At 37.3% G+C, this 21,964-nt stretch overlaps 1 protein-coding gene across 1 annotated transcript in view; it reads left to right on the forward strand.

Annotated features, from left to right (window-relative positions):
- Positions 1-21,611, forward strand: part of LOC117289034 (NADH dehydrogenase [ubiquinone] flavoprotein 2, mitochondrial-like) — a 54,116-nt gene extending 32,505 nt beyond the window's left edge. The window contains exon 7 of the mRNA XM_033769948.1: positions 20,516-21,611. Within this exon, the coding sequence (XP_033625839.1) occupies positions 20,516-20,609 (94 nt within the window). The 3' untranslated portion in view covers positions 20,610-21,611. The remainder of the gene's footprint in view (positions 1-20,515) is intronic.
- The last annotated feature ends 353 nt before the right edge of the window (positions 21,612-21,964 follow it).

The raw sequence follows: 21,964 nt of genomic DNA on the forward strand, positions 1-21,964 counted from the left end.
ACCTGCTGACATATTTTAATAAGTGCATTGTCGTTATTGACATCTGACACTAGTCAGCCCTCATTAAATCATGGCCTCCATGGTCAGTGTAGCCTAACGGTCAGTGTAGCCTAAGCTGCATCAACCAACAGGGTCAGTGTAGCCTAAGCTGCATCAACCAACAGGGTCAGTGTAGCCTAACGGTCAGTGTAGCCTAAGCTGCATCAACCAACAGGGTCAGTGTAGCCTAAGCTGCATCAACCAACAGGGTCAGTGATTGGTCAAAGAGAAGACCAATCAAAACTCTGCCAGCATATTCTATGTACAAAATTGGCAAGCATGTCCATTGTTCATTAAATTAGTTAATTACGCAAACAAATAAGCTTACTGGACGTGTTAACAACACACAAAGAAAAAGAAATCATTGACAAAAATGCAAAAACTATATTTTTTAACCTACATGTATGGAAAAAGCATGTGCTGATAACGTTCCACTTGCGACCAAACATCTCCTAGACTTGTGGACAAGTCGTTAAATGAGGAGTCGAAATCGGGGAGCCACCAGTTCATGCGAGAGCAGTGATCTCGCAAGAGCACTATCTCAGCGCGTGGGGCCGATTTAACGACTTGTCCAGAAGTCTAAACAGCTCCCTGACTGGAGGGTTTAAACAACGAAAAACTATATGAATATTTAGTACATGTTCATCATGTACATGTACTAAATATTAAAATGTACTGGATTCAGAGTGTTTGGTGGATTTGACTCCCTGATACTGAAAAACTGACTATAGTCTTCCAGACTTGATTTCATGTCCTTGAGTTTGTATCAGGGCTGATGGATAGGACAGTCTAGAGCTTTGCTTGTATTGCCTCCTTAGTGTAACTAATGAATCTTGGCTTTACACAGCTACTGCAGATAGTTGGCGCTTCTGCAAGCAGAATGTATACAGTGATTCCAAGAGGATTACAAATGAAAACATACTTCACCATAAACAGAGGCAGTCAAGATTTCAATTTTTAGTATAAGTACAAGGTCATGTTCATGTACTTGACAGGCCGAGAGCAAGGCCATTTTCATTTTGAAAAGGGCCCTTTCATTCGAAAATGTTAAAGTCTATAGGAAACTTCTTGGAGGCATCAAGGCCAAAACCAGGGGCAAGAGAGGCCATGGTCTCCATAGCATCCAAGTAATTCCATGCCTGCCTTGATGACTTTGTCTTTTACTCCATGAAAGACCTGTACGTGGTGCATTCACGGTAGCTTGATTTACATGTACATTTGTATAGTACAATATTCACAATATGATTGTAAAATGTAATCAGTGTACATTAGCTCAACTTTCTTATTGTCCTTGGCTACCTGCATGAGATCATCCAACCTCCACAATGAGATGAACATGTTTGCAGAACATCAACAAAGTAATGCATAGTACTCCTGCCTGACATTTAAAGAGCTACCTCCCACATTGTGTTTTCCTTCAGTCTATTTGCCGTTAATCTCAACTAATATTTGTTTAGTTGATATGATAAGAAGCCCCAGATTGCTTGGTGGAGTTTCAGACCAATTAATTACGCCAGCAATGGTGATCTTCTGGGTTCATGATACACATTTAGTCAAACTTACACATAAAGTCAAGACTGTATGCTTGTATGGAAGCTTATAATGATATTCTAGCAAGGGTAAGCCCTAATACAAGCTATTATAATGATATCCTAGCAAGGGTAAGCCCTAATACAAGCTATTATTTACAACGTGACCGTACCAAGGCCCAGGTACAAGGTGTCAATTTCACCATGATTTTACAAAGAGAAGATATTAAAAACGTATGGCTAGTCCTAAGTAAGGACGAGTAACCTCGTCCTACACAACTAGAGATAAGACTAGTTTTAACTCTTTGTGAAATCCACCGCTAGCCATTACAATATCAAGCATTTAGGCTTTAGTAGTTTTATAAAATTCTAGCATGGTTCTTTCATTTTTTTTATGAATCAAATTAATTCATTCAGAAATGCCTGGTCGTGACGTGCTCTTAAAACCACATTTCTGTTCAGGAACATTGGATTCAGAGTTAGTGGATTGTGTCTTCAATGTCTTCCAGAGATAATGTATAATTCCATTTTGAACATGTCTATACATTGTGTACACATACCCTTGCAACCATTAGGATAAAATGTTGTACAATGGAACAGAACAGGATGTACAATGTCTCTTTTCAAGAAACGGAAATAAAATGCTTTTTCTGATTAGATTAATACAGTCAGAATTGACAGGCTTTGATTCCCAGAGAAGAAGATGACAAAGTAATTTGATAAAACCAAACTTGACAAGTATCTTTAAAAATTAGACACAGCCTGTTTTTATACCCACAGGGGAATAAAAACCAGCTTTATATTTAAATGTTTAATAAGGGACTAATCTTCCCTAGGGACTAAGGATCATTCTTCTAAATTGAGTACATTTATTCAGCTTTAGACTCAGCCGCATTGGTTCTCCTTAGAGAGCTAAGGTAGAGACTAAACACAGACCGGTCTTCAGCTTAATGTATTGAATTAAAACAACATTGATTGTCAGTAGTAATTAAATGGTACACTATTCCTTTTACATGCATTGTCATGGTTAAGGAGCTGGTACGATGCATGGATAGCCTGTTTGTGAGCTGGTATGGGGTGTGAACAGACACAGATGGTATTAGGCATGAATAGATAGTTCAAGTCTGGTAGGGATTTAGATATTTATTGGGACCTTGCTTTCCCGCAAACAGACAATTTGCTTTAATGCTTGAAAAGAGTAAAATCATCACTTTCATCGTGTGAACGATTCTTATCCAATACATTTCCAATACTTTTGATCAGCATCATGACCAGGGTTCTCAAAAGGCGGTTCTGTCCGGGCGCTGTGGAACCATGTTCCAACCATAAGTTCCATCCTTAAGTTCCAACCATAAGCTCCAACCATAAGTTCCAACCATAAGTTCCAACCATAAGTTCCAACCATAAGTTCCAACCATGTAGTTCCAACCATTTAGTTCCAACCATAAGTTCCAACCTTAAGTTCCAACCATAAGTTCCAACCATGTAGTTCCAACTATAAGTTCCAACCATGTAGTTCCAACCATTTAGTTCCAACCATAAGTTCCAACCATTTAGTTCCAACCATTTAGTTCCAACCATTTAGTTCCAACCATTTAGTTCCAACCATAAGTTCCAACATTTAGTTCCAACCATAAGTTCCAACCATAAGTTCTAACCATACGTTCCAACCATTTAGTTCCAACCATAAGTTCCAACCATTTAGTTCCAACCATTTTGTTCAAACCATAAGTTCCAACCTTAAGTTCCAACCATAAGTTCCAACCATTTAGTTCCAACCATTTAGTTCCAACCATAAGTTCCAACCATTTTGTTCCAACATTTAGTTCAAACCATAAGTTCCAACCATTTAGTTCCAACCATAAGTTCCAACCATTTATTTCCAACCATTTAGTTCAAACCATTTAGTTCCACCAGTTAGTTCCAGCCAAAGGTTTCAACCATAAGTCCCAGCCAAAGGTTTCAACCATAAGTTCCAACCATTTATTTCCAACCATTTATTTCCAACCATTTAGTTCCAACCATTTAGTTCCAACCATTTAGTTCCAACCATTTAGTTCCAACCATTTAGTTCCAACCATTAAGTTCCAACCATTAAGTTCCAACCATAAATTCCAACCGTTTAGTTCCAACCATAAGTTCCAACCATTTAGTTCCAACCGTAAGTCCCAGCCAAAAGTTCCAACCATAATTTCTAACCATTAAGTTCCATTCATTAGTCATTACATTTGATCGTGAACCCTCTGTCTGAGGAGATAGTTTCTCCTGAGAGTACACCTTGTCATAAGATATAACAGTGATGTTATCTCTAATCATTCATGCACTACTATGTCCTTCCTGCCTATAGTTCCATCTGGAACATGTGCAAACAACAATAAAGTGAATGTTAAGTTCTTGAAGTCGAAAAGTAGATGTATTGTGTAACAAAAGATCCATACTGTATTGAACGTTTATAAAACCAATGGAAATAGACAGCCAAAGCTTTGACATATATTTTGCTTTGCAGTCTTGAAATAAGAATTCTAAACATGTAAGAGATTAGCAGGTATCAGTGGTCCAAATCTATTTATTTGTTCAAAAGTAGTAGGCTTACATAATTCTAAGATCTATTAACATACATTTGTCATTAAAGCTAGCTACACGTACCATAATGTTTGTTCATATTGAGACCTTCTGAAAAGAGAACCATGTGTTAAGATTTGAGAGCGGTAGATGTACAATGTACAGAATGAGTAAACAGCTTTCATTCATGGTTTATATCAGTTATCAATGTTTCTACTGGAAGTGATATTACGAGTTGGAAAAAGCCATATACAACCTATGAATGTGATTCATTGTTTTACCACTACAGTACCCTAGCTTTAAAAGAAAAGCAATATATGTGAAACGCTCTTGTTAGAGATAAATTGCACTAATGTTCATTGTGCTTGCACATTAATGGAGTGTGCCTTATTGTAAGGCCTAATACTTCGTGGAGGCAATGAGGGCGATTGCCTCAATGCCCCTTGGTCATTGCCTTGGTGCCCTTCAAATGATCCAGTAGAAATTTCCTCATACATGTTGGGTGCCCTCCTAGCATGGAGAATTTTTGTTGGTGTCCTTTCAAAAATAAAGCATATAGGCATGCTATATTATGGACAAAGTTCACGTTGGGTTGAAAACAAGATACTGAACCAATATTGAAACAGGTCGGAGTTGATGAGAAAGGATTCAGAGTAACAAAGGTAATTATTAGAACCTATACACAGTGGTCAAAGTCCAAGGGAAATTAATGAGAAACACTCTCCCCTTGTTTGATTAAGAAGAGTAGAAAACCCATTTTCATTATATGTTGTGTTGAAACTGGTATATCTCACTCAATAAAGTGGCGGCCGGTGTGGATTGTAAATGGGAAATACGATCTAGGGTTTTATTATCGGTAGCACCAAGGGAAAGGGGACTCTTTAGAGCTGTACAAGAATTTGCTTTGAATTGAACCTGGCATTGTTGAACTTTGAACAGTTCAATCCGTATTAACTTTTTAGCAGGCTAATGTCTTACCCCTAGAACCCAGGAGATTGTAAATGCACACATCTTCAGTATAAGAACCTGACTGTGTGGATATTATGGGGAAACTTATGAAGACTGCATCTCTATGCCCATGCTACACGAGGCAATTTTGGGCAACCGATTCCAGGCAATCTCCAAGATAAGAATCCTTTCACATTTTAAAGTCCACTTAATCACATACTTATTGGGATCCCAAAACATTGTTTGCAAAATTACTCCTGTGCTACCAACGTGGTCCAGTAGCATGAACTGCGGTTGGTTGCCTCCAAGTTGCCTGTAAAGTTGCCCCGTCTAACAAGGCCTTTTCGTTGAGAATGAAACTTGCTTTAAAAACATCTTGTTGGGTTGTTACACTGTACATAGCTATTGGTTTCGTACTTTTGAAAACATTCTTGACTCCTTTACAATAATGTCTCAAAACAGATTAAGACATACTTTCATGTTTTTCTGAGATTTTGTTCATTATGCAAGCTAGGCTGGGAAAAGTTTGCATAGTCTTACACTTAACAAGTGTAATTGTACAATATTACAACTGTTGTTTTTTAAACCATAAACTGTTCATGTAGGTCGTTTGTCATTCATTTCTCTATGATGTATGTATGCCATAACACTAACTCCACTCATTTTGTTCCAGGTTGTTTACACTTTTTTTATCAAGCAAACTCTTCAGTTCATAAAAGCTTCTGTTTCAAATATTATTTTCTTCCCAAACTAAAAAGTTTATCTTTTTTGTAATTTTAAGAATTGATGTTAAGAAGCATGAGAGTACTCCTTGTATTATTTTTTAGACCCAACTTTTTACTGGAGAGTGCGACAAGCACCATCCGAGAATGAAATCTGATGACAGTTCTCCTCTCTAGTTACTGATATCGTGCAGTCTCAGAAATAATATGCAAATAAGACCATAGCTCCTTCAAGATCTAAATCTCATTTTACTTGATACCTCAGTACATTCTCATCTCAAAGCTCACTATTTCAAGCTGAAGTCTACCTTGTGTTATTCAACCTAACGTTGTGACATTTAAACAACACCCACACAATTGAAGTTTGTCTTCCTCGAAAATTCCTCTTCATAGTCATGTCATGTAAATCAGTTCTGCAAAATTGAATGTTTATTTTTCTTTGTTATAAGATTTTTGATGTACTTTTTTGTTTTTAAGTGCATTTGAGTTGTTGGAGTGTTTTGTGTTTGTTTCATTAATTCAAATGTTGAGTAATAAAAGCAACATACTCAAAACACATGGAAGCAGTGATGCAAGGTAGGGGTCATCATGTCGCTTTTTCTCATCTAAATACTGATTTATAAGCAAAATTATAAAGAGAGGTAGGATTAGTCATCTGTAAAAAGATTCACTTGAATACACTGTCTACTTCTGGGAAAAACAGGAATGACACTTGTCACTTTTAGGCAATTTTTCAAAAGGTGAACTTTAGAAATTGTTCAACAAACTTGTCATTGTCTTTGACATGTACTTAACGGGCCCTTTTCAGTGTAATAATGTTCAAGGACATGTGACTATTGCTTGTATAGCCAAGCCACAACATATTATTACAACAGCCCTGGAGTTGCATGGAGGCCATCCTCTCCCCTGGTCTAGGCCTCGTTGCCCATTCAAAAGTTTTCTGTAGACTTTAGGACTTCCCAGTGGAAGTGCCCTTTTCCAAATGAAAATGGCCTTGCCCAAATGAAAATGGCCTTGCCCTCTCAATATAGAATTTCCATAAGGCCGGTTAGAAACTAGCATTACCTTGTCCTCTCATCTACATCCTGGCCAAAATGCTTGGGCCACCCGCCAATTCGCAACGTTTCAATAAACATTCCCTGTCCACTTCCCCCTGACAATAAACATTCTCTCCCCTGTCCTCAGTCCCCCTGCTCATTGTTGATGGGAGTGACGAAGACAGCGCAATGAGAGCCAATTGAAATGGGGCACGGGGCCCTGGTGAGGGGGCCCAGCCAACAAGATATGACCGGGATTGTAGTTACTAAGCCAAGCCACAGTAATGGTTTATAGGGAGACCTGAAGCCATTTGGACCACCACACAATGTTGCCAATATTACTGGCCAAATTGATTTTTGTAAGATCCCCTGCAGCTGTATAGGCTTTTAGTGGTTTCCAACAGGCTTGGACTATAGACCTAGAGGTTGAAGGTCAAATGGATTGAGGCAGAAAAGGAAATATTTCAGACTGTCCAGCTTGGCATGTCCATTAGCTGTGGATCAAAAGGTTAAAAGGATCCTAAATTTACATCTTACTATTTCATACTTGTATTTCAATTTGATGGGTTAGTGGTATGTAAATAATACCCGCTACATGTACGTAAATCCAATGAATTTGTGTAGGTAGCAAAACTACACTAATTAGTATATAGTGCTAGACCACTACAATCACTGTCCCACAGTGGTGTGGAAAAAAAAGTACAATTTCCATCAGAGTGTGGGTTCGAATCCCAAGCTGTGACACTTAGGTCCTTGAGCACGACACTTAACCATTGCTTCGTCCTTCGGATGGGACGTAAAGCCGTTAGACCCATGTAATTTGTAACGCACGTAAAAGAACCCAGTGCACTTATCGAAAAGTGCACTTATCGAGAAGGGGTTCCCCCGGTGTTCCTGGCTGTGGCTGCTGTATGTGCCGTAGCACCTTGTAAACCCTTATTATAAGGTGCTAACTATGATTGGGTCTTATATTTCATCACTGCAATAACCTATCTTTCTGAAAGTTTGCATATACTCAGCGCCTTGAGTACCTTGTTTGATAGATATGGCGCTATACAAGACTTCGATATTATTTGTAAGACAGTCAGGGCACACTGAACGTACTGTCAAGCAGTGTCCCGTGGAACTCAGTCTGCCGGAGATTCTGTTCCCCATTTAGGAAATTAACATGGGCTGAAGGAGGATCAGAAGAAGTTTGTACACAGTTCACCATACATGTATGGGGGGACTGAATCTCCTGCAACACCAACTCTTCTCAGAGCCACTACTACTCACAGACTAGATTTCTTACATGGTGTCACTGCAAACCTTACTTAATGTCCACTACTACTCACAGACTAGATTTCTTACATGGTGTCACTGCAAACCTTACTTAATGTCCACTACTACTCACAGACTAGATTTCTTACATGGTGTCACTGCAAACCTTACTTAATGTCCACTACTACTCACAGACTAGATTTCTTACATGGTGTCACTGCAAACCTTACTTAATGTCCACTACTACTCACAGACTAGATTTCTTACATGGTGTCACTGCAAACCTTACTTAATGTTACATTTCAAGTAGGGAGCACATTTAGTGTCCATCAGTTAATTTATGCATCATTCCTTGTACAATGAAACTAATAAATGACAACTATGAATTATTCCTAAACCAAGTTTAGGATTTGGCTACTTTTTGTAACACAAAACACAATGTCCACAGATTTAAATTAAACTTACACCGTTTGAAGATAATGATTGTAGAAAGCGTACCTAAAAATATTAGTGGCAGAGGTGCTGTAGTTTTTGAGAAATGAGTAAAACAATGTCATAAAAATACGTTGTTATAATGATTTTCGTCTCATGATCAGTGAGAAGAAAATTATATTCATAACATTGTTTTACTCAATCTCAAAAACTACAGCACCACAGCAAGTAGTATTTTCAGGGAAGCTTTCTACTCTCATTATCTTCAAACTGTGTAAGTTTAATGTAAATCAGTGGACATTGTGTTTTTTTGTCCTACAAAAAGTACCTAGACCCTTTGGAATAACTAAGGATGTATTTTAGGTGAGTCTAGCCCTGGTTTATCCATTCCAAATCAGTGCTCTTAAAATGAAGTGACCCCTGACTATATCTACACTCTCCTATTCCACTCATGTCCTTTTATTTATGGACAACATCAATGAATGGGAAATGAATTCTGCTCATTGGATCTGACCATGTTTGTTTAGCTCTCCATGAGTCTTTGGACTCTCTGAGTCTTACTGGACTGCTTCTTGAACATGCTAGTTATGCCGACAGGTGCATAGAACCATCATGAATAGTATAGTAGCCAGATCCTGCTTACTTCAAACCAATCAATATGTTCCTATGTAGAGAGAATAAACCGGTACTTTGAATTGTAAGAGAAGTGCTTCTGAAGTCTAACATGTACAGTAGGTGTTAAATACAGGAAAATAAAGTGTCCTAGGTTAACACATGTTGCTATGTTGGCTGTCATGGAGACTTCCAACAAGCTGGAGTGTTGCAGTTATTTCCCTCTATGCAAGTTTGCCTCGAAATTGCGTGGTTTTCCTTTTACTTTGCGAACTAACACGGTCGGCCATTTATGGGAGTCAAAAATTCGACTCCCATAAATGGCCGACCTTGTTAGTTGAAGAGGTAAAAGAAAAACCTTGCAATTTCGAGGCATGTTTGTGTAGATCATTGTATTCTACTTTTACAACATCTTTCTATCCATATGCATTTTACAAAAAACGATTACAAATGCTTTACAAAGACCAACTGGTCCGATCCGAGGCAATGTGCTCCTTTAAGTTACTTTGTCGAAATATCTATGTATAAAACATACATAGATATTTCATCTGTGTTTTTTTCAAGGACAAAAACCACATGTTCTTTTGGTGATTTCAACCGAATGTTTAGATGCTTACCATAATAATGTTCGGTTTTCTACATTAAGTGCTTGCTGATTTGTTTAAGACAACAAGCAGATGGTTTAATAACCTTCAGACAAAAGATTTCACCAACAATCTGAAAGTAATAACTACATGTAAGATGGGTATGCATTTTGACCAACTACATGAAGGTGATCTTTGTGGTGGCTTTTAAGAACCAACAATACTCAAAAGAGATTTACCTGACCTAATTTTACTCCCACCATGCAAAGTTTCAAATCCTACTCATTTAGACAAAGTTGTTTTTCTGCCAGTGCTTAGTCTATTAAACTACATGTAGGTTTCTCAATAATGTCTTGGAATAATTGTGGTCGTTCTGTTGTAGCAATTTTTCCTTAAGCCCTGCTCTAAGCAATATCTCCTTAAGCCCAGCTCTTAGCAATATCACCTTAAGCCCATCTCTTAGCAATATCTCCTTAAGCCCAGCTCTTAGCAATATCTCCTTAAGCCCAGCTCTTAGCAATATCTCCTTAAGCCTAGCTCTTAGCAATATCTCCTAAAGCCCAGCTCTTAGCAATATCTCTTTAAGCCCAGCTCTTAGCAATATCTCCTTAAGCCCAGCTCTTAGCAATATCTCCTAAAGCCCAGCTCTTAGCAATATCTCCTTAAGCCCAGCTCTTAGCAATTTCCCTTAAGCCCAGCTCTTAGCAATATCTCCTTAAGCCCAGCTCTTAGCAATATCTCCTTAAGCCCTTGGATCTCAAGATGGACAAGGAAAGTAATCAGACCATTCAATACAATGTTATTTTCTCTCGTTGCAATTTTCTTTCTCTCTCCTCAAGAAAAATACCAAAGATGTAAACCGATCTTTTGGGGATATCACTTTGTTTTTCTTACCTCACTAAAACCATCTTGCAGCAGGAACAGTCGTATTTATCTTGTTACTTTCAGATCTTTTGGGATCTACTTGAAGATAGACATACGTGTACATGTATATGTAAGCCCCTACAAACCTCAGCAGAATTAATGCATATTTTATAGAAAACTGTGAAATATTAGAAAACTGTGAAATATCAAAACATATTTGTATGTTAAAAGTGGCTGCACCACAAAGTGTCTTTAAGTCCACAAACCAACAGCATTTCAATTACACCTTTGGCTTTTAGAACTTTTTTTTCTTTTTCTGAAAATTTCATTTCAAAAGGTGGTCACGTTAGTGAGATATCAATGAAATCTGGATTGAATATGTCCGTGCAAGAAGAAGAATCAAATACACAATCGCTTCTCGGATTCAAATTCTAAACCAAAATGTTTTTCTTGCCTTTGATAGTTTAAGCTTGATTCCCTTTAAAGAATCCAATGCAATAAGGTATGAAGGTAATCCGGACATTTCTCCCCTTACATAATTCAAGTCACTATGATTGTGCAGAATCATTCACCATAATTCATGTGATTATAACAAACAAACCTGTACAGTAGATGATTTAATTGTGCACGCTGTTTGTGCATCTCGCTGTTTGTGCATCTCGCTGTTTGTGCATTTCGCTGTTTGTGCATCTCGCTGTTTGTGCATCTCGCTGTTTGTGCATCTCGCTGTTTGTGCATCTCGCTGTTTGTGCATCTCGCTGTTTGTGCATCTCGCTGCTAGCCTTAGTTCTTGTTTGAAGATTCTCATAGCAGTCAATAATAACATCATATTATTATCCTCTACAAGTCTTGTTACTTTAGCACCTGACATATGGCTCTATCCACGCATGTAAATCAGTTTCAATTCAATTGCAGCACGCTGTCTCTTTGGTAATAACAACATCATGCAATGTTTGACAAGTTAAATCAGTTTCAATTGCAGCACGTTGTGTCTATGGTAATAACAACATCATGAAATGTTTGACAAGATATAACTAGGCAGCTGTGAATCACAAATCTCTCTGCGACAAGAAAAAGGAAAAATGTGAAGTAGCTACGTTGTTGGTGATAATGTAACAAGCTTTTTGTGATTTGGTATTTATTTATTTATTTGTTTTATAATACATCCAACAGCGCAATTAGTGCCAATAACAGGATGAATTGGGAATGAGAAGAAATGTTTGCAGTTTTAGATGTGGAAGGAAAACCCCAAAAAGGAAAACCCACACAATCAGGTAGGGACTACAAACGCAATCCTAATGGAAGCCTCAGGTCTGAGGTGCGATTCAAACCGGGGTCTATTGAGGTAAAAGGCAAGGAAAGAAACCGCTGAACCAGCCTGATTTTAATGTTGAAATAGAGAGAAAGAATAACCATCCAAGTTTAAATGTTATATTCAAGACCAGAGGTGAAAAGGTGTGTCCTCCTTCCCAGGATCCTTTACATGTTACCCCTTAAAAGCCCAAAGCAAATCCAAATTTTAAGAAAGAGGAAAAACTACCTCTGCGCTATACTCTGTAGAAATTTGTTTTTGAAATAGATGTGACTTTTTGCAGTTGAGAGTAGATACACTTCGCTGTGAATTACCACATGGTCAGTTTCATTTCTCAAATTGCAATTTGAATGAAACATTGAAAGGAAGCTTGAGGTGAATGAGTTCAAATTCTGAAAATTTTGGTGGAAAGTGTCATGGAAACATTCTAACAATCATGTTTGGAGAAATATTGCAATGTTAGTTTTTAAAGGAGGTCATTCATTTCAGTAAATAGTTTGTATAAAAATACGATTCCTCAGCAAATTTTCTAACATACATGTACAGATTATTTTCATGTGGAAATAAACCTCTTCATGTTTTTTTTTTTTTTGGCCAAGCTTCAACTACAGAGTTAAAGTGAACACAAATGTGTAAATTTTCATTTCAATTTAAAGTGAGAAAATAGAGAAGCTGTTTCAAACGGCTCACCAATCCAAGGATCTGTAATATAATGCCAAAAAGAAATCGTTAATGGTCTGACAATTCAACCCTAGCAGAGTCTTTCTTGAAGATGAAATGACAACACAACACAACACACTAGAAAGCTGATAGTGATTGATGGATGAATGTTTCATGATGGGACACTTTCATGGTTTATGATTTATGGTTTATTTATTTTAAAATGTCATGAGTAGTGAGTCACAGTAAGATTTCAGTTGATCTTAAGGTTTTGCATGATGGGGATGTATTAAGGCAATCTTTTGGATATCATAATTTCTATCAAAACAAACCTTATTTCAAAAGATTTTGTGACACCAATGCAAGAGTCGTCTCAACCCCTTTCTGTTAAAGGAAACTTTGTTCATCTGTTGCTTTGTTTGTTGTTCAATATTTGAGATGATCGTGATGAACTTGAAGTGTACCCACTCTCTCAAAGCTGATTTCTATTTCATTCTTTCTGACATTTCATTCTACTTGACGATAAGAGTGCCGTGGGGGGATTGACAAGTCTTCAAAAATCATCTCTCTTCAAGAAACCTGATCCAGTTTCTCGAGTCTCTAAGAACCTTCTAAGGATACCCGGGTTTTCCTCTGAGATTCCCTTGCAGCCAAATGTCTAGTATTTATGCGGGTTTTCTCAGAGTGCTGTTTATTCTGTATTAACCCTATACTCCCGCATCTTGTGACAATTTCTCTTTTATATGAGATATGTTTTTTAAGTGGCTTAGGTTCCGTACCTGAACATTAACTAATGGAATGCCCTTTTCCTTAGTGGATTTCCCAGCCACCGTTGGTCAACGCTACAAGGAAACATTGCTGTTTTCTTATTTTCTTCTCTCACTCTCTATAAATATGAAGGCCCATTTGTTGGCACCAAGTGTTTGTTGTGACTTGTTTTTTTAAACATTTTTGGTGAATAAATTTGTTTTTGTTTGAAGACTCCGGTTTTTCATGACACTCAGGGTCTAACCTGTCACATCTTCTGGGAATACTCTTGTTATCCCACTTTATTCAACTCTGTATTTTCACCGGAAGGAGCTTTCTACAGTGAATAGGGGTTTTAACAATGGTTTACAAGAATGGCTTTCAGTTATTGTGGTCATTAATTTGAGATGTTTTGTGACATTTGTGTCCCAGATATTAATTTGTAAATGGCAATTTTTGTTTTATTGGCGGCGTAATAATGATCTCAGATGTTAGAGATTGATGAATCCACCAGGAACAATGTACACAGTTAGTGACAGTCACATCTCAGATGTTAGAGATTGATGAATCCACCAGGAACAATGTACACAGTTAGTGACAGTCACATCTCAGATGTTAGAGATTGATGAATCCACCAGGAACAATGTACACAGTTAGTGACAGTCACATCTCAGATGTTAGAGATTGATGAATCCACCAGGAACAATGTACACAGTTAGTGACAGTCACATCTCAGATGTTAGAGATTGATGAATCCACCAGGAACAATGTACACAGTTAGTGACAGTCACATCTCAGATGTTAGAGATTGATGAATCCACCAGGAACAATGTACACAGTTAGTGACAGTCACATCTCAGATGTTAGAGATTGATGAATCCACCAGGAACAATGTACACAGTTAGTGACAGTCACAGTAGCCTGATCTATAGATCTCCAAATTCTTGTCTTACAATTAATATCATAATTGTATAACCCAATTAACTCACTTGTTGTATCTGATATAATATGTCAACAATGAAATATTGTTCTTTTGGTTTTTTCTTTTTTAAATCCCCATTGCACTTTTGTTGTAAAGTAAAGCAAAGTATCAGAAATAATGAAATAGAAATCAGCAAAATTATAAACATCATTATTTAAAGTCATTGGACCCTTTCGGTAAACAGTATTGTTCAAGGCTCACACTCCGTGTATCACAACTTCTATAAAAAACAACAGACCTGTGAAATTTTAGGTTCAATCGGTCATCGGAGTCGGCAGAAAATAACGGGAAATCCCATTCTTGTTTTCGCGCGTTTCGCCGTGTAATGACATGAGTTTAAAATAAATCCGTAATTCTCGCTAACAAGAATTGATATTGTTTTACTGTTTTCTCAAAAAGTAAAGCATTTCATAGAATAATATTTCAAGAGAAGTCTTTCACGACAACTTTCTGTAAACCCTGTAAGTTATTTGTAAATCTGTGAACTTTAAATTTTTTTGTCTGTACCGAAAGGGTCCAGTGGCTTTAACTCTCTTGTTGTAGCTGATCACAGTGAAATATTGTACTCTGATTCCCTTCAATACTCAATTAGTAATATAGTATGACTTACTCCCACACAATCCCATCTTCAGCTAATCTTCACCCATCCTCCTTAGGGGTTGAAGATTCACCATACTCAATTAGTAATATAGTATGACTTACTCCCACACAATCCCATCTTCAGCTAATCTTCACCTATCCTCCTTAGGGGTTGAAGATTCACCATACTCAATTAGTAATATAGTATGACTTACTCCCACACAATCCCATCTTCAGCTAATCTTCACCCATCCTCCTTAGGGGTTGAAGATTCACCATACTCAATTAGTAATATAGTATGACTTACTCCCACACAATCCCATCTTCAGCTAATCTTCACCCATCCTCCTTAGGGGTTGAAGATTCACCATACTCAATTAGTAATATAGTATGACTTACTCCCACACAATCCCATTTTCAGCTAATCTTCACCCATCCTCCTTAGGGGTTGAAGATTCACCATACTCAATTAGTAACATAGTATGACTTACTCCCACACAATCCCATCTTCAGCTAATCTTCACCCATCCTCCTTAGGGGTTGAAGATTCACCATACTCAATTAGTAATATAGTATGACTTACTCCCACACAATCCCATCTTCAGCTAATCTTCACCCATCCTCCTTAGGGGTTGAAGATTCACCATACTCAATTAGTAATATAGTATGACTTACTCCCACACAATCCTATCTTCAGCTTATCTTCAATCATCCTCCTTAGGGGGTGACGATTCACCATACCCAATTAGTAACATAGTATGACTTACTCCCACACAATCCCATCTTCAGCTAATCTTCACCTATCCTCCTTAGGGGTTGAAGATTCACCATACTCAATTAGTAACATAGTATGACTTACTCCCACACAATCCCATCTTCAGCTAATCTTCACCCATCCTCCTGAGGGGTTGAAGATTCACCATACTCAATTAGTAATATAGTATGACTTACTCCCACACAATCCCATCTTCAGCTAATCTTCACCCATCCTCCTGAGGGGTTGAAGATTCACCATACTCAATTAGTAATATAGTATGACTTACTCCCACACAATCCCATCTTCAGCTAATCTTCACCCATCCTCCTTAGTGGTCGAAGATTCACCATACTCAATTAGTAATATAGTATGACTTACTCCCACACAATCCCATCTTCAGCTAATCTTCACCCATCCTCCTGAGGGGTTGAAGATTCACCCCTCCACCTTGCTCCAGACTCTAATACTCACTGAGTAATGAGTATGACTTACTCCCACACAATCCCATCTTCAGCTAATCTTCACCCATCCTCCTGAGGGGTTGAAGATTCACCATACTCAATTAGTAACATAGTATGACTTACTCCCACACAATCCCATCTTCAGCTAATCTTCACCCATCCTCCTTAGGGGTTGAAGATTCACCCCTCCACCTTGCTCAAGACTTCCCCATTGTTTGTGTTTAATTAAGTGATGGACCTATAATATTCAGACCTATGAAGGTATAGCTAATAAGTTAGTGTAGTGGTCATTATCAAGCATCGTCAAATACTCATCGATTGAGTCCATGAATTTACCCTAGTTTGTCTCCAATCTCTAAAAGATTGGAAGAATATAACCTAGATATTGAGACTTCTTGTGTTGTTAAATTAGATCAGAATAACTGTATGGATCCTTCTGACCTAATTACTAGAGCTAAGGAGAAGGGTTTGTATTGTTATTTAACCTTCTTGAGAACATGATTAGGTCTCCATGACATCAAGGCTTATAAATGGAGACTTGTAATGTGAGATTCCTTAAATTGTCACATAGTAACACAAAGTCGCTCCATTAAGATATTTGATTCAATTTTAATCCTCTATCTTTGTTTGGACAGTGTTCAGATACCATCACGCCCGAAGGAAACTAAACTGGGTCACAGTATTTTTGCTTGTCTAGCGAAGACACTTTTCAATTTATCCTTCAAAATAGCCTTAAGTCACAGCATAGCTGCCAAGTTCTGTTTGCAAGTACATGTAGTTCATTCTTGATGTTATGTTTTAGGAACTGACATTGCTAAAGGGTGTTGTTGTTCTGCAATGTGTTCACTTCTTTGAATCAAAGCACACCTGTGACATTTACTGACATAAGAAACTCTACTGTAACAAAAGAGGATGTCAATGATCTGGTAGACACACTAAACTAACAATAGAGGGTATCACAATAATTTGAATTTCCCATGATGTGTTTTAACCATTACACATGTTACAACTGCTATTCAATTTACCCTGACAGTACACAGTCTACAAGTTTAGCCAACTTAATCCAGACACAATGAGAGTTCAAACTATGTTTAGTTTTTTTGTCTCCCATTTTTTATGGAAAGCCTTACAGTAAGGCTTTACGATATTGTTGCATTTATTTTAGTTTCTGGCTGTGTCTGTCTACTCTAAAGCAAATTACTGTTGGGAAATACAAAGGTCTTGACTTCTTAGCCTTTAGTTAAGGCGCACGCGGCACACCGGATAGCACGCACAGCCCCAAAAATGTAACGCACGAAAAAAGACTATCATCGCAAGCGGCGAGGCCGCGAAGCGCCTTTACCAACTCGTTTTGGAGGCCTTATGTTTTTCTTTACATTTGCCAACGATTTTGGTGGGAGAAAATATAACGAATTTGCATGGAACGTTCTTGTGCTTCATTGTGATTTGCTTTGAGGAGTGAAATAATCTTTAATTTCTTAAAATGTTTGTTCAAGAATGATTTCTCAGACATGCTAGAGAAAAGAGGGAGAACTTTTTGAATTGTTCTCAGCTTTGACTGAGGTTTCATTTTGATTTAAGAATGAAGAGCACGTTGACTCAATCGTCTCAGTGAGATGGTTGAAACACTGAGCTTGTACATGATAATGTATACATCTCCATGTTTTTAATTAACTTTATTTATGCTGACTGCTTCATCGTCCTACATGTATATTTATTCTTAGATTGAAATTGTTGATTTACCAGTGTGAATACTCTAGCCATAGCTGTAAATCTCAACCAAATTTTTCATCTTGACACAAATAAGAACTTCAAGATGCATTCTTAAGATTTTACAGAATTGTATTTGTCTGCTTCTTTCTACTTGATAAGTTGTTTGATTGCAGTAATATGTTGTCTTAGAAAGCTAAATATTCAGCCATAACCGACACAAGCCAGTTTAAGTGATTTTATGGGAAGAAGGAACAAGTTCTACCTGAATCCCCATATTCCAATTCCAGTGTAACTAAAATGTCTGCACTTGGATATTTCAGCTTTGATTTATGCAGACATTTGATTGTTCCGGTTGATTTGAATTGTAAATTTCTCCATGTCCATTAGTGGAGTGATACTAACAAGAAATTTGATACATCTTTCTGCCAAAGTCTGGATAGTTAGAATAAGGTGACTGCTTGTGATACTGGGATCCTTAGTTATTGAGTAATGGGATAAACATATGGGACCAGGTTTTTACATTCAATCTGGAAGAAGGTCTATTTATTTTCACATGATAAATTTCTTTACTCCTCAACTTCATTTCGTGGGAGTGTGTCACAAATCATGATTTGTAGATGTTATTACTTGAACAGTAATGCATGACTGAGTTAAGATCAGCAACATTGACTGTGGTCATTAAATGGCTGGAATATACATGACTGAGTTAAGATCAGCAACATTGACTGTGGTGATTAGATGGCTGGAATGTGCATGACTGAGTTAAGATCAGCAACATTGACTGTGGTCATTAAATGGCTGGAATATACATGACTGAGTTAAGATCAGCAACATTGACTGTGGTCATTAGATGGCTGGAATATACATGACTGAGTTAAGATCAGCAACATTGACTGTGGTCATTAAATGGCTGGAATATGCATGACTGAGTTAAGATCAGCAACATTGACTGTGGTCATTAGATGGCTGGAATATACATGACTGAGTTAAGATCAGCAACATTGACTGTGGTCATTAAATGGCTGGAATATGCATGACTGAGTTAAGATCAGCAACATTGACTGTGGTCATTAAATGGCTAGAATATGCATGACTTAGTTAAGATCAGCAACATTGACTGTGGTCATTAGATGGCTGGAATATGCATGACTGAGTTAAGATCAGCAACATTGACTGTGGTCATTAAATGGCTGGAATATACATGACTGAGTTAAGATCAGCAACATTGACTGTGGTCATTAAATGGCTGGAATGTGGCACCTCCTATTGTCAAGGCTGGCTACATACATACTTTATGATACATCAGGAGTCATACTTCATGCAAACATGATCATAAAACCATTCAGGAAATCTGAGGAACTACGTCTAGTAATGTTACTTATGTAGGATCAAATACCAAAAGCTTGTTTTGTGTTTATAAACATGTATATGTCATATGAATCCAGTCTAAGGATGTAAAAGCTTGCCCTTTATTTCGAGCTTTAAAAACATAGCAAGGAGAATACGTCAAATTCAAATTAGTAATTTCCTTTTTTAATATATTTGTTTGACATATCTTGCATCCTTTTAACTTTTATTTTACATATGTCTTTTAATCTTTTTAAAGGGAGACCATGGTGTCTTTCTTATTTAAAGTTTAGATCCTGTATAATTAAAATTTTTACTTCTGTTTTTGTACCGAAGGCCTCCATGGAAAGTAGTGCTGGACATTGATCGGAGTTTACCCTCAAGATATTTTAATCTTGTTGATAATTTCTTTGCAATAAGTGTATGGGATAACTTTCCGTATGGCGCCATCACTTTTTCACTAATTTTTACAAAAAGGGATATCTCTTTGAGGTAAATTAGATACTATAATATGATTTCATATCGAATGAAAAGTGTAGGCGCCATACAGAAACTTTTCCAGTGTATGTTTTGTGGGACTTGTGTTTTGTTTGTTTTTATGTCTGAGGTACATGTAGATGGCAAGATGTAGTAACATGATGTAGTAACATGATGTAGTTCCATGATGTAGTAACATGATGTAGTAACATGATGTAGTAACATGATGTAGTTCCATGATGTAGTAACATGATGTAGTAACATGATGTAGTAACATGATGTTCATCGAGTCACTGTTAATTTTAAGAGGGCTGGCACTACAAGCCTTTCATTATATACAACTTAAAGGCAGTTGACACTATTGGTAATTACTCAAAATAATTGTTAGCATAAAACCTTACTTTGTAATGAGTAATGGGGAGAGGTTGGTGGTACAAAACATTGTGAGAAACAGCTCCCTCTGAAGTGGAGTAGTTTTCGAGAAAGAAGTAATTTTCCACGAATTTGATTTCGAGACCTCAAGTTTAGAATTTGAGGTCTCGAAATCAAGCATCAGAAAGCACACAACTTCGTGCGACAAGGGTGATTTTTTCTTTCATATTTATCTCGCAACTCCGACGACCAATCGAGCTTAAATTTTCACAGGTTTGTTATTTCATGCATATATTGAGATACAGCAAGTAAGAAGACTGGTCTTTGACAATTACCAATAGTGTCCACTGGCTTTTACTCCATGTTGTATCAGTTTGTTTAGTAAAACCTACACAGGAATATCAAATTGAGGTTGAAAGATAAATCAATTCAATGAGCAATTCTTTAACCCTGTAATTGAAAAACAAAGATCCACCAGTCACTTTAACATTTGTCTTTCTCTCTTCCTCTCTGCCTTAGGAGTGGTCGACAAACATGTGAACCTTTTACAGGTTTGACAAGTCTAACTGAACCCCCTACAGGCCCAGGCTTTGGAGTCCGAGATGATCTGTAGTCAACAATCTCAACGTCTATCCAACAAGTGTTTACAATGTTGCCATAGTAACCTGCTTCCTGTATCCTGTGTTTTTGCCCGTTGGCAAAACTGAAGGAGTTGAGTTGAAAACAACTGGTGTATTCTCATCGTCAACAAATGTGTTATTTTCAAGATGCTAGTTGCTTCTTGAAGATGTAAATAACTCCCGCTGGAGGAGCAACCATTAGGAAAACATCCCCTGGTCAGAAATCTTTTAGTAATGAAGAAAATGGATGCAATTGAATACACAGAGGAAATGTGATTTTCCGGACTGTTTTGATTCCTGCCTATTTGTTTGTAACTTGATAATGCAAGATGTATCGCTGAGTCCTAATGATTGCATGTATCTAATGTCTCGGACTTGGTTGACTTCTGATCAAGACAAACCCATGGTCTTCAAGTAAATGAAATGAAGTCTTGTTTAGAGTAATGAGATTCTCCTTGCAGGTTTCTGTCTTCTTACTACGGCTATGGCTTCTGCTTTGGCTTTGGTTTTGGCTCTGACAGCCTTAGGTCTTAGTCTGACAGCCATCTTTAAGCTGTGTATTGTTGGTATGGTGCCAGACTTGTCCATTTTCTCAATAGTAATTTAAACTGTGGAGGAACACATGATAGAAACACCTTCTAGAAACACCTTCTATCGCATCATCCAAAAAATAAAAATAATATAATATAAAATATTTCAATTTCCCAGATAAATAAAATCGGACTTCAATGTATCAATCCATCTTTAAAAACATGAAAACATCCAACACAAATGTGTACCTCATTCTACTCAATGGACCCTTGTAAATTGATAGTATTTTTGTGATTTTGTTGAAATCAAATGATTTGAGTTTGTGGTTGTGAGAATCCTACATGTTGCTGTAGGTTTGGCGAAGTGAAGACCAAGGGCCCTCACAGTGTGTTGTGCAAGCATTTTACATAATAAAAGTTTTACTGAATGAATAAACTGTAAGAAAACATGTTTGATGATTTAAATCATTGTATTGTGGTTTCTTATTTCTAGTGTGAATGTTTTTGAGTTAAAGTGTCACCCCATGCAAAAACAGACCATTCTTGGAATGAATGAAATGGTGTCTACAGCCATGATGTCGATGTGACGTCTTTTGAATGAATGAAATGGTGTCTACAGCCATGATATCGATGTGACGTCTTTTGAATGAATGAAATGGTGTCTACAGCCATGATATCGATGTGACGTCTTTTGAGAAGTACTTACCCTTTAGGTTCTCATTAGGTGTTATTTGAAAGCTCATCTTCTGATCAATTTGGCGAACAGATTAACTTTGTGTTGAGTTAGGAAAAACCTAATATTGTAAGTTTATTTTATT

The sequence above is a fragment of the Asterias rubens genome, chromosome 4 (assembly GCF_902459465.1).
Source record: "Asterias rubens chromosome 4, eAstRub1.3, whole genome shotgun sequence".
Classification (NCBI taxonomy): Eukaryota; Metazoa; Echinodermata; class Asteroidea; order Forcipulatida; family Asteriidae; genus Asterias; species Asterias rubens.